General features: G+C 41.8%; 1 protein-coding gene across 1 annotated transcript; it reads right to left on the bottom strand.

Moving 5' to 3' along the window:
* Positions 1–396: 396 nt before the first annotated feature.
* On the bottom strand, positions 397–969 carry LOC131400483 (huntingtin-interacting protein M-like). The gene has a single exon (XM_058535209.1). It carries the CDS (start codon positions 816–818, stop codon positions 483–485), a length of 336 nt encoding a protein of 111 aa, XP_058391192.1. The 5' UTR covers positions 819–969; the 3' UTR covers positions 397–482.
* Positions 970–13,494: the final 12,525 nt, after the last annotated feature.

The following is a 13,494-nucleotide window of genomic DNA, read 5'->3' as shown; positions in this document are numbered from 1 at the left end:
CTGCAGCTACCGCCGTCATTCTGGGAATCCAACATGCCTGGAGCGCGCGCACCCCACCCCCCCACCCCACCCCTGTCCCCCCCAAACCTCCTGGCCTCACAGGCCTTGACTTTCTCAGAGCCAGTGAGGAAGTCTTCTCTCCCCACAACCTCAGCCAGCTACTCCCACCACGGCCACTCCCCACACTGTCACCATGAGAAACTGCTCCCAGAAATCACCGATTCCAGCATCCCACACTGCCCACCATCCCACACTGCCCACACCCTCTCCCCCTCCAACCCTCCATGAGACGTCTCATCCTGGATGTCTCACAGATACCTCTAACTCAAAATGACAGAAACGGAGAGGAGTCAGAAACACAGCAATGGATTCTAATCCTTTAATAGCATTCATTGAATGACAGAAGCCAGGACTCCTCAGCTGTGAGAACTTTCTGCTTGAGCTGTGGCTGAGGACTCCCACCAGGCTCTGTGACCCAGGCTTCAGCCGTTCTTCCTGCCTCCGGGCATCTTGTCAAACAGAGTGAAGGCCGCATCCTTCACTTGGCGCTGGGGCTCTCTGTTGTTGTTCACTCCTCCCTCCACATCTTGTGGGATGCTACTGCTATTGGTGGCCTCGTTGCCTACCATCTCCAGGATGTAGTCGGTAAGGCAGTCGAGCATGGCAACGAGGAAATCTTCTGTGGATGAACTCGGATGCTGGGCGTGTTCATCCTTCTGCAGAAGGCGGTCCAGGTAGCTCACAGGGAACTGTAGCTCGGCTGTTGGAAGACAGGCTGGATTCTGATAGGAGCTGTCACGGTTCTGCTCTTCTGCCATGATATCTGCTGGGTTTGGGTCCTGTCAGCTCTGCTTGATTCTCCAGCCGGACCGGGTCTCTCTAGACACCAGCACTCAGCCCTGCCCACTATATCCCTGAGCTCTAGCCCCTGATTGGTCAGGGACATCCTGCCTTTGTGACATCCTAGGCTTTGGGATGTCACTGGTGTCCATCATGCCCTTATCAGGTCTTAGCCTAGAAATGTCCATGACAGGAATCTGGTCACTGTAATGACTGGACCTTGATTTTGAGGGAATTATAATATTCTGCTTGACTTTAACAGTGTAAAAATAAATGTGTGTTTCAACGGAAACTTTTCCCTGTCTTTAGGACACAACTCCATGTTATCTGATTCTAGCCTTGCACTGTCTTTGAGCTCTTTTAAAATCTTTTGTTAGTTGTAGGACACTGATAAACATGTAAAATGTCTTGTCTAGTAGAGATTAAATTGTCCCTCCCACTTACGATGTAACAAAACTAGTTTTGGCTCCATTTACACATTCATTTAAATATTCTTAATCAATATTCCTGTATCTAATATTTGGATTCTCTTTTGAACCAGCTATAATATCTTCCCATTCCCTCAGGGAGTAAATAGGATCTTTTTTTTGTTTTTTTGTGAGGAAGATCAGCCCTAAGCTAACATCCATGCCAATCCTCTTTTTTTTTTTTTTTGCCAAGGAAGACTGGCCCTGAGCTAACATCTATTGCCAATCCTCCTCCTCTTTTCCCTTTTTCTCCCCAAAGCCCCAGTAGATAGTTGTATGTCATAGTTGCACATCCTTCTAGTTGCTGTATGTGGGATGCGGCCTCAGCATGGCCGGACAAGCGGTGCGTCAGTGTGCCCCCGGGATCTGAACCCGGGTCGCCAGTAGCGGAGCATGCACACTTAACCGCTAAGCCACAGGGCTGGCCCCTAAATAGGATCTTTTAACACATGTTCACTTCATATCTGTATGAGTGTCTTGATTTTACACTGTTTGAAAAATATCCTTTGACCATTTTGGAAGTTACAATGAGATGCTCAATGGATTCACCTGTCACAAGCAGGTAAACATTGTTGAGAGAGAGAAGTGTACCTTATGCTCAGTTTAAGATGTGTCTTTTCTTCCCTGTCCTAGGTGAAGTCAAAACACCAAGAGACATTTCTTGTTTTTTTTTCATTTTAATTTTCCTCTTCACTAATTTTGTATTTCTGCTTTGTTTTTGTTTCATTTCCAGCTGATAACAGTTATAGACACTTCCATTCCAAAAGTGAGAAAGCAGAAGGAAGAAAGAAGTGTCTGATCCAAGCAATTTCAATATCCAAGCAGGCAAACCTCCATACGTTTCAAGGCCTGAGAATAATCCACTCTGGCTTGAGGTTCCTGCCTCTGATCCCATGACTTCACCTGGGTCCATAGCTCTGCCCTCTAGGCCCTAGGCTCTGCCCTCAGAATCATCTTTCCTTTATTTTGAACCGAGCACAAGTTCACAGCTGAGTAGTTTTATTAGCCTATTTTCTGCTTGTCAAATTTTAGGAGTCTCACAGCCTTTTCTTTCATTTTATCCTCTATCTACCCTTTCAGTTAAAGATAGATGGCATTGTCTCTGCTGATTTAACATACTCAAAATCTTGTAGTCCCCCATGTACGTCATAGGGATTCATGCTCTTAGACAAGAGGCTCATTCGCAGATCCCTCCTGAAAAATCCCATCTCTATTCCTCCCTTCTGCTGAGATGGCTAGGGTTATTCAGGATTCACATCCCATACTGCTTCAGAGAATCCTCTGTTTGAATGAATACTTCGATCTTTTGATCCCTCCGAGATACTAGCAAAAGGATGTCTAGCTACATCCTTGATTTAATTTCTATAGGATGCGTTCTTGACAGTGGATTCTCTAATTTTAATGTCTTTTGTCATCTGGATAGGTTGAGATCTTCCAGACCTGGTTCCTTTTTGCTTAACAGTTCTTCCCTCAATTTATGTCTTTCCTCTAGCATTTTACCATAAGTAGCAAAAAGAAACAAGGGTATGCCTTCCACACTTTTCTTGGAAATCTGCTCAGCTAAATCTTCAATCCATTCCTTACAAGTTCTGCTTTTCACATAACTCTAGGACACAATTCAGCTAAGATTTCTGTTACTACATAACAAGAATCCCCTCTCCTCTAATTTCCAATATTATTTTCCTAATTTCCTTCTCAACCTTCACCAGCAACACCTTTGACATTCATATTTCCATCAATAGTCTGTTTACAATGATTTAGGTATTCTCTAAGACAATATAGGCTTTATCTACTGTGCTCCTCACTTTCTTTTGAGTTCTCACCAGCAGCACTTTTTTTTTTTTTTAGGATATATTTCTTTCTTTTTTTTTTTTTTTTAATTTTTTGTTTATTGCAGTAACATTGGTTTATAACATTGTATAAATTTCGGGTATACATCATTATACTTCTATTTCTGCATAGATTACATCATGTTCACCACCCAAATACTAATTACAACCCATCACCACACACATGTGCCGAATTATCCCTTTCGCCCTCATCCCTCCACCATTCCCCTCTGGTAACCAACAATCCAATCTCTGTCTCTATGTGTTTGTTTATTGTTTTTATTATCTACCACTTAATGAAGGAAATCATACGGTATTGGACCTTCTCCCTCTGACTTATTTCACTTTGCATAATACCCTCAATGTCCATCCATGTTGTCACAAATGGCTGGATTTCATCATTTCTTATGGCTGAGTAGTATTCCATTGTGTATATATACCACGTCTTCTTTATCCATTCGTCCCTTGATGGGCACTTAGGTTGCTTCCAAGTCTTGGCTATTGTGAATAACGCTGCAATGCACACAGGGCTGCATGTATCCTTACGCATTGGTGTTTTCAAGTTCTTTGGATAAATACCCAGCAGTGGAATAGCTGGATCATATGGTAGTTCTATTCTTGATTTTTTGAGGAATCTCCATACTGTTTTCCATAGTGGCTGCACCAGTTTGCAGCACTTTTAACATCCATATTTCTACTAACTGCTCAAGGTAATCTAGGATTTTTCTATCATGTGCCTCAAAATTATTCCAGCTTATAGCCATTATTCATTTCCAAAGCCACTTCCACATTTTTAGATATTTGTTATAGCAGCAACCCACTTCCTGCTACCAAAATCTATATTAAATTCCTATGACAGCTATAATGAATTGCTACAGATTTGGTGGCTTAAAACAACACATATCTAGTCTCGCACAGCTCTGGAGGAAAGAAGTCTAAAACAGTTTCTCTGTGCTGAAAACAAGTTGCCAAGAGGACCATGCACCTCTAGAGGCTCTAGAGGAGAATCTGTTTCCTGGCCTTTTCCAGCTCCCGGAGCTACATTCCTTGCATGCCTTGCCTGTGCCCCCTTCCTTCGTCCTCACAGCCAGCAGTGTAGCATCTTGCTTCAATGGTCAAATTTCCTTCTTCTGTGTCAAATCGATCTCTGCCTCCCTCTTATAAGGACATGTGTGTTTGCACTTAGGCTCTATCAGATAATACAGAATAATCTACCATCTCAAGATCCTTAACATAATTTTATATGTGAATTCTCTTTTACCATATAAGGTAACAGTCACAAGCTCAAGAGATTTGGATCTGGTTATTTGGGGGGCCTTATTCAGCCTACCACAGGAGGTATTCCCAGGAAACTCCAGTGGGGAAGTGAGGAATTGAGACAGGGTATGGAAGGAAGCAAAGTGTCCATTATTAATTAGCTTAATATCACTGAAGAACTTTAGGGAACACTAGAAAACACACTTTCCGTGGAAAATAATGCCCCAGCATTCTGGACTATCATGCTATTGGGCAGAGTGGGCTCTGACAGCCTAATAAAAGCCCTCACACAAAGAAATACAGGTTCCGACATTTGAAAGTCAGGCAAACATGCATCTAAATGGTATAGGATGTGAGAGTATGGGTAGGATGCTGACGGCATCTTCTACACCCAGAAATGTTCACATACCCTCCTTATGAAGTCTTTCCCTTCCTTCTTGCCTCCTGCCTGCCCTTCCTTCTTTCAGTTAACAAATTTATTGTGCAGCTACCTGGTATCAAGCACTGAGGTACATGCTGGATATTCAGTGTTAAACAAAACAGACATTATCTCTTCTTTATGGAGCATCCAGTCTAGTGGGAAAGACAGACGTGAAACAAACACCCAAAGACATATGTAATTCCAAATTGTCATGTGTAACCTAAAGCAGAGTTTATCAACCTCCACACTATGGACATTTTGGACTGAATAATTCTTTGTTGTGGGGCAGGAGGGCTGTTCCTGGCATACGATATTTAGCAATAGCCTTGGCCTCCACCCATTAGATAATAATAGCATCGTCCAGTTGTGATGCTAAAAAGTATCTCTAGACATTGTGAAATGTCCCCAGAGGGCAAAATTGTCCTTGATTGAGAACGACATTACATTTAAAAATGTACCTTAAAAATAAATTACTTTAAGATACAATGAGGGGATGTAACTTAGATGGAGTAATCAAGGAATATCCTCTGAGGAAGGGACATCGAAACTGAGAACTGGCACAAGAATAGGAAATGAGGCAGAAAAGTGGTAAGAGAAAGAACATTCCAGAAAGATGGCATAGGCAAATCCCTAAACTGGTAAAGTACTTGGGGTGTTTTAAATGAAAGCTAATAAGTGTGACCAAATATGAGTGCAAGAAAAGATGGGGTTGAGAAAACCTTGTATCCACCCACAAGCAATGAAGAATCTGGACTTTAATAGACATCTTGGCACTTGGATCCATCTGTCAAATCTGGATGAACATGAACATAATTTATATATATATATATATATATATATTTTTTTTTTTAATTAACGAATGATAGAAAAAGGTTCTAAGAGAGCAAGGAAGTGCAGGATGAATGGTTGTAACACTGTGTGGTACATTGTTTGCAGAAATGGCCACAATTATCCCATTCTCTGTATCCACTCCATGTATACACATTTAAAAAAAAAATGTGACTTTGCAGCTCTTACAACCAAGACATGGTACCTATATCCCCAACTCTTAAATCTGGGTTGGCCTTACCCCTTACTTGGGGAAATAAAATGGGGAAGTGATGGTGGGCCCGGAATGGGCCTGGTCCTCAAGAGACTGTGGTCTTTCACTCTTACTTGAAACACCTACTTCTGTCATGTCGAGTATAAGCCAGCCTGCTGGAGGATGAGGGACCAAGTGGAGCTGAGCCAAGTCAGTCTAGTTGCCCCTTCTAAGGCCTTAGATAGGTGAGCCCAGCCATGATCCGCAAGGTCAACTCATTCCCTTTTTGTGGTATTATTGTTATATGTATTAAATATATAGATTCTACAAACTCAACAATACATTGACATAATTATTACTTTATATAATTACATGTCTTTATGTCTTTAAAGAAGCTGAGAGAAGAGCAAACGTATATTTATAGATTTTGCTACATTAACCTCCTTATTTGTCATTTATGATTCTCCTCATTTGTTTCTGTGGATTCTAGTTATCTTCTGGAGTCATCTTCTTAATCCAGCACAGCTTTGCTTCCACCCACCCCCTTTGTGCTGTTACTGGAAAATATATTACATCTTATATCTTATATGCATAATATATTACACAATTATTTTTTAAATCAGTTAGGAGAAGAAAGGAAAATAAATATGCATTTACACTTTTCAAATTACAGTTTCCTTTACCAGTACCCCTGTGGGTTGTTGTTGTGTTGTTTTTTGCATGGATTTGAATTACTGCCTGGGGTCGCTTGCTTTCAGTCTGAAAAATTTCCTTTCATTCTTCTTCATTCTTTTTTCTTTCGGCTCCTCAAACTGGGAAATCTCAATTGTCCTATCATCAAGTTCACTATTCTTTCTTCTGCCAGTTCAAATCGACTAAGTCAGCCCTCTAGTGAATTTTTCATTGCAGTTACTGTAATTTTCAACTCCAGAATTTCCATTTGGTTCCTTTTTGTGACTTCTATTTTTATCGGTATTCTCTATTTGATGCAGCATTGTCATCACATCTTCCTTTACTTCTTTAATCATGGTTTCCTTTAGTCCTTTGAACAGATCTATAATGGTGACTTTGAAGTTTGTCTGTTAAATCCCACATCTGGATGCTCTGACAACAAGCTTTGTTGTCTGCTTTTGTTCTGGTGTGTGGGTCATACTTTCCTGTATCTTTGCATGTCTCACAATTTCTGTGGGAAACTGGAAATTTTAGATAATATATTGTAGCAACTCTGAGTACTGGTTCCACCACCAAGTGCCTATTTATTTATTTATTTATTTTTGGTGAGGAAGATCAGTCCTGAGCTAACATTCATGTCAAATCCTCCTCTTTTTGCTGAGGAAGACTGGCCCTGAGCTAACATCCATGCTGATCTTCCTCCACTTTATGTGAGATGACACCACAGTATGGCCTGACAAGCGGTACGTCAGCGTGAGCCCAAATCCAAACCCGGGCCGCCAGCAGCAGAGCGCGCACACTTAACTGCTACGCCATGGGGCTGGCCCCACCAAGTGCTATTATTATTTCTGTTTAATTGTTTAGTGACTGGCTGGATCATTTTAGTGAAGTCTATAGCCTCCCCTCACATTGTGAAGCCTTTGATGTTGTTCCTCATGGGGTGCAGACTTTGGTATGACCCCAGTCACCCTGGGATGACATTAGTTTGGTCAGAACTCTTTGTCTCTTTCTCTGACCACTTCCAACTGTTAAGCTCCACTAACTACCAGCTGATTTCTCTACTGTTTTTAACAATGCCCTGAAGCACAAATTGTTCCACAGACTGATCCAATCAAATCCAGGCTCTTGGGCCAGCCCTGTGGTGTAGTGGTTAAGTTTGTGTGCTCTGCTTCAGCGGCCCAGGGTTTGCTGGTTCGCTTCCTGGGCGTGGACCTATGCACTGCTCATCGAGCCATGCTGAGGCAGCATCCCACATAGAGCAACTAGAAGGATGTACAACTATGACATACAACTATCTACTGGGGCTTTGGGGAGAAAAAAGGAAAAAAGGAGGAAGATTGGCAACAGATGTTACCTCAGGGCCAATCTTCCTCAAAAAAAAAAAAAAGAAAGAAAGAAAAAGAAAAAGAAAAAATCCAGGCTCTCTTGAAGGGTTAGTTGCTTAGGTCAATGTTTAAGACTTATTCTGTCTCCAGGAGGGCTCCTCCCAGGTGTTTCTTTCTCGGTTTCTCTCCAGAAAACTACCCAGCCTACAGTTTTGTCCACATATCCAATTAATCTACCAATCTCTTCCCAATTGCCTTTCATCACAAATTCCACTGTTTTTGAGAGGGCCCTTAGGTTTGAACTTCTCCATGCTCTGTTGCAAATGGAGTCAGTTCCTTTGGTAAGAGATTCAGCATCCTCTGTTTTATGGCCTGTTTCTCCTCCAGGGCAAATCTCTGAGCCATGGCTCTGGAGCTGGAGGTGGAGACAATGGGGCATTTTTCTCTGAGTGACACCCCTGCTGTAGGATCTTTATGGAGGGGAGAGCAGCCTCAGCTCTTCTCACCTTGCCTCTCTCAGTGTGGATCACACACGGATTACAATCTATGTAAGGGTGATCAGGTCCCAGTATACTCCGTGATGCCGCACCCAAGGTCAAGTCTCCATCCCATGAGTGAAGTTTGGGAGGAAGAAGCAAGTCCTCATCTCTCAGCCACACTCACCCAGAACTTAGCCTTAGCAACAAGTAGCTAGGGGCAGGATGAGAAATGCTGATGTCCTGCCCCTCCCCTACAAATCGCCCTTGGACTAGGAGCTGGAGGGAGAAGGAGCCCTGTGTTCTCTGTTGCTCCACTCCTGAGTGGAGTTTCCATTTCACTGAGCTAGGAGGGGAGAAGGATGGAGTGGGTATCAGTTCAAATACCACAGACTCTTGCTGCTATCTCTAAGTTTTAACAGATTTTCTTGAATAAACATTTCTTCATTTGCTGTATGCCCTTGGGATCATTTCCAGAGACTTTAAATGGTTGTTTTAAAAATCATTCTCACTAATTTTTTGGGAAGTTGGTCTACAGCGCATGTTTTACTTTCATGCTGGAAGTGGAACTCTGGTTGTGATTTTTAAGTTACTAAGGTTAGGCAGTTTATTAGATAGCATTATTGTAGCAATAGATAACTGATGCACACTACGTAATTATGGAACCACGAGAATCCCAGGCTTTCAATACTTCGTGTGGAATCTAGAGTATTCCCTCTACTGCAATTGAAACCACCCTAGGGATTTAGTGCATTAAATCACTTCTATGGTAAACAAGCCAGTGGACTGAAAAACACTTCATCATGCAGTTTCCAAAAGTGATTCTCATAAAATGAGTCATACTGGAGAATCTGACTTATGGAGAGGTTGAAATGGAGTTTAATTCTTTAGGCAGTAAGAAATGGCCAACCATTTACTGCATTACAGAAAAAAGTACTCTCACAACTCTCAGTGGCAAGCAAAACAGGAAGCTTGACAATCTGCTTTTAACAAGAGGAGTCATCACTGAGTTTGAAAACAGCACTTCCTAAAAACTCGACTTCTCCAGACATTTGATCGGGTCTGACACAGAAAGCGGGAGAAAGAGGAGTGGGTAGTGTCACATCTAAAAATTTCCTTGCTTTAATTCCAGAGTGGGAAATACAGACTCTCTGGTATACTTCACCCATAATACAAACAAAATGTCAAAATCACTGAACAGGAAATTAATCACACGTAACTATCAATAAAATCTTCCAATAAAGATAGCAAAAGACTATAAAGCAGAAGTTTTCTTATCAACAGAAGTTTTTTCCATCACAGGATCCTTTTTCCTGACCTATAAGAGCGCACATCCCCGGGGCCTCATAGTCTGGCAGTTGACTTCTCTACACAACGTATTCAAATTGTTTAAAAAGGAAAACTTGCAGTTAACTTTCTGAGTCCTAGGGAATTCTACGTTTTTAAGTCTATAAGGATCTTTAATTACAACTGAAAAACTGAAGTATATATCAAAACATCAGAGTTTTCAAACATGAGGGAAAACAACTCTTCAGGCAATCACACTAGTTGAGCCCTGGGCCCTAAGTCAGCAGGGAAGCCAGTGAGCCCAATGCTCGGAAAGTGACACTTGAGCTGGCGATACCAGACTGTTGTGGCAGGCTGGCTCACATTTCCAAAACAGCAGTCTCAGAAAGTAGCTTCAAAAATATCCAGTTTGGTCTTTCCTGAAGGTAAGACATAATATGATATACTTCCTATGTATATATTTCACTCCAAAAATTTCACTTAAAAAGTGTGCTCATAACATATTAAGTTACAATATTAGGTTATAAAACATAATGAACTGTATGACTTCAACTTTAAAATTCGTATCCTTCTTTATTCTCCTATACCTCTACTCTCAGCCCACCTTCTCGCCATGTATGGCCGGTAAATGTCCTGAAAATCCCCAAAGACTCAAATAAAGCATGACTTCCTCTTTAAAGCTTCTTCTCACTTTTTTAGACAAAGCTTTTCTCATATGTGAGCTCCAATGGCACTCTCTGGAAGATAATACACTAATGTGATATTAGTTATCATTTCCACGTGGACGGACTATGGGTCATTTATATTTTCCTGTTCACACTTGTCTATATTTTATAATTGTTTACATGAAACTTGTATTACTTTTGTAATAAGGAAAGAAACAATAAAAGTTCCTTAGAAAATGAAAAGGAAATCACACTCAACTGGGCGTCACAGAGGGACTTTAATTTTTAGCATTATGATGTGTGACCACCTATACTTAAGTTGACCTAGAAAAAGTCAGTCTGGAAGTACTGTGGTGCACTTCTCAAAGGATGAGGTGGCCCTAGGCCGCCACATTTCAAAACACAGGAGAGCGAAATAACTCATAGTCTCCTTCTCACCACCTGTCCCTCCTCCTATATATCCTACCTTAGTTTTCACTGTTTCTCCAGTTACACAACCAGCTTGCAAAGTCATCCTTGCCTAGCCTCTCTCACTCACTACCATGTTCAGTGGGTACCAAATCTCGATTCTTCCTCAGAAACATTCCTTGAACCATCCTCATTTTCACTGTCATAGTTCAGGTTCTTCTTTCCTTTTGCCTGGGTGTTTGCCCCAGCCTCCTGCAGGTTTCTCTGGTCTAGTCTCATCCTTTTCCAGGTTACCTTCTCACTGCTCCTGTTTTCTTTTTTTATTTTCAAAATCTGATCATGCTAGTGTACTATCTCCATTTTTTGATGTTTGAATACTGACAGCTTTTGAGCTTCACCCCACCCTGTTCTCCTTCTGCCCCATAACGGGTGAAGCTTATAAGAAAACCTGGGTGCTCCCTTCTTTGGTGCTAGTTGGGGATTCAAATCACACAAGCCCCTTCCCATGCATGGGCATCTTCACCCGGCCCCACTCCCTAACCGCCACAGGAACTCCAAGCCAGTGTTCTTTCCCTGCTCTCTCAAGCCATTTTAGGACTTACCTGGGAGCTACCCTGCTCTGCCCAGAAAGCCTCATTATGTGAGTGATACATCTTTTCACCTCTTGGTGTGTGTGGGTGTATGATCATTGATCTCAACATCCTAACCAAGTTTTGGGTGGGATCCATCCTGTACCTTCAAGGTGGCCACAACAGTGTTCCCTTACTGTTCAGTTCCCGCTGCCCTGCAAAGTAGAGTACAAAGCTCTTAGCACATCCCATAGGGCTCTTCATCATCTCTCCTCATCCCACCTCTCTAACCTCTTCTCCCTATCGCCTCCTCCCCGCAGAAACCTATGCTTCTGCCCCTGCTTATCTACTCCCAGAATATTCCATGGCCTGTCATGATCTCTGATTATATATCTGCTTTTCCCTTTGCCTGGAATATCCTTCCTACTTGCACTTCCCCCTTCCTTTCCTAACTCCCAAGCCACCTTCTTTCTCCCTGATATCTACAAAATGTTTTCCCCATCCCCTAAGACCAAGTAAAATGTGATGTCCTCTTCAAGTCTCCACTAACTTCTCTAGGCAGAGATCGTCTCTTCATTCCTGGTGTATGATGGCACTTAAACCACTGTTCTTGCCTGCTTACAGGTCTCTCTTCCCCTGCAAGACTCTGAACTTTTTGATGGCAGACACCTTCCTTTCTTCATCTAATATGCTTTGTCTCTACCACACTCATGAATATAATCAGTGCTGAATAATATGGATTGAGTGAATAAGTAACTATTTTTTCAAAATAAAATAGAAATCTTGTTAAGAATGAAAGGATGATGGTAAATAAAATATTCTGAACTTTGAGAAGAGCTAGAATTTTTCTATATTTGCCTCTAGTTTTATATGCAAGTGAATGTTAAAACATTGTTGCACAGCTAAAGAAATAATTGTAAAATAGCTAAAATCAACCACTAAAGACTTTTATTTTGGGGGAGGAGCAAGGTGAAATGACTTATTTATCATTCCCAGATCAGAAACATTTCATCACGACTGATCTAGATTCCTTGACGCCTAAATGATGCTTCTCTGTTAAATTTAATAGCCATAGAAGAGTCAATGTGACCTCTCTGCCTCAATAATTATGAGATAATTAGTTAACAGAAACGAAAATGACTCATATGTGTCATCCTCCCCTCCCATGAAAACAAATTTGGAAACCATGGTTCACAGTGTTTTCTTCTGTTTTGGCCCGTTTGCACACGCAAGAGTTAAGATAACCTTCTCACTGTATAAAGGCAAATAACTCCACCTTTCCTTGAACCACTTTACATCCATAGTTGCTAACTTCATCTAACAACATGCTTTTTGCAACATTTTATCAAGAACCTAGACAACAACCTAGAAGCTAAGCTTATCATGACAAGAGGAATAGTTAGTACACTGCATCACATTTCGTTCAGTCATTCAGCAAATATTAATTAAGCATCTATGTACCTCTGTCACAGCACTCAATCCACTGTGCCCTGCTTATCTCTTGACGGGTTTCTCTCCCCCTGCAAGTCTCTGAGCTTTTGAGGGCAGGGATCATCCTATTTTCGTATAATACCCGCTACTAGCACTGGGTGGGGCGCATGAATCCAGTGCTGGAGGAGATTTGGCCTGATTACTTTACAGAACTTACTAATACCTAAAGACTGGAAACCTTGAAAGCAATGGAATGATGTAAATGTGAATTTCTATACTGAGATTCACAAAATCAACAGTCTAAATACGTATAGGGAAAAGACCCAGCTTGAGAGTACTTCATCTGAAAAGATGCAACCAAATGTTTTTGCAGTTCAAACTCTTAGTGAGATGCGCTCATAGGTTCAGGCGGTCACTATGGAAAATACCACAAGTCAAACACCTGAGTGCGCTCACAGCTTCTATATGTGACCCACTGTTGTGGCCATGGGAGGAGTGATACCATGATAAATCCCTGGACGCCAGCCTTCACCCAGTTCTCAAGCCCACATGGCAATATGGCAATCAATCACATGTACCCTAGTTGGTTTCTTTGCCCATTCCCACTAGTATCATTTTTTAACTTCCAGCATTCTCTTCAAACCATGCTTTCTCTCACTTCCTGTCTCACCACAGCAGATGTTGTCAGTGTCTGCAAATAACCCTTCATTTCAGTACGTGCCAGCTTCACTCTACTTTCAAGCACCTGCAACTCTCAACGGGAAGCCTTCCTCTCAGTTGGCCTGGGGAAGGCTAGAAGTCCAAGGAAGTGAATGCCCCTGGGAGC

The sequence above is a fragment of the Diceros bicornis genome, chromosome X (assembly GCF_020826845.1).
Source record: "Diceros bicornis minor isolate mBicDic1 chromosome X, mDicBic1.mat.cur, whole genome shotgun sequence".
In the NCBI taxonomy this organism is placed as follows: domain Eukaryota; kingdom Metazoa; phylum Chordata; class Mammalia; order Perissodactyla; family Rhinocerotidae; genus Diceros; species Diceros bicornis.
This window is presented reverse-complemented; position numbering and strand designations above follow the sequence as displayed.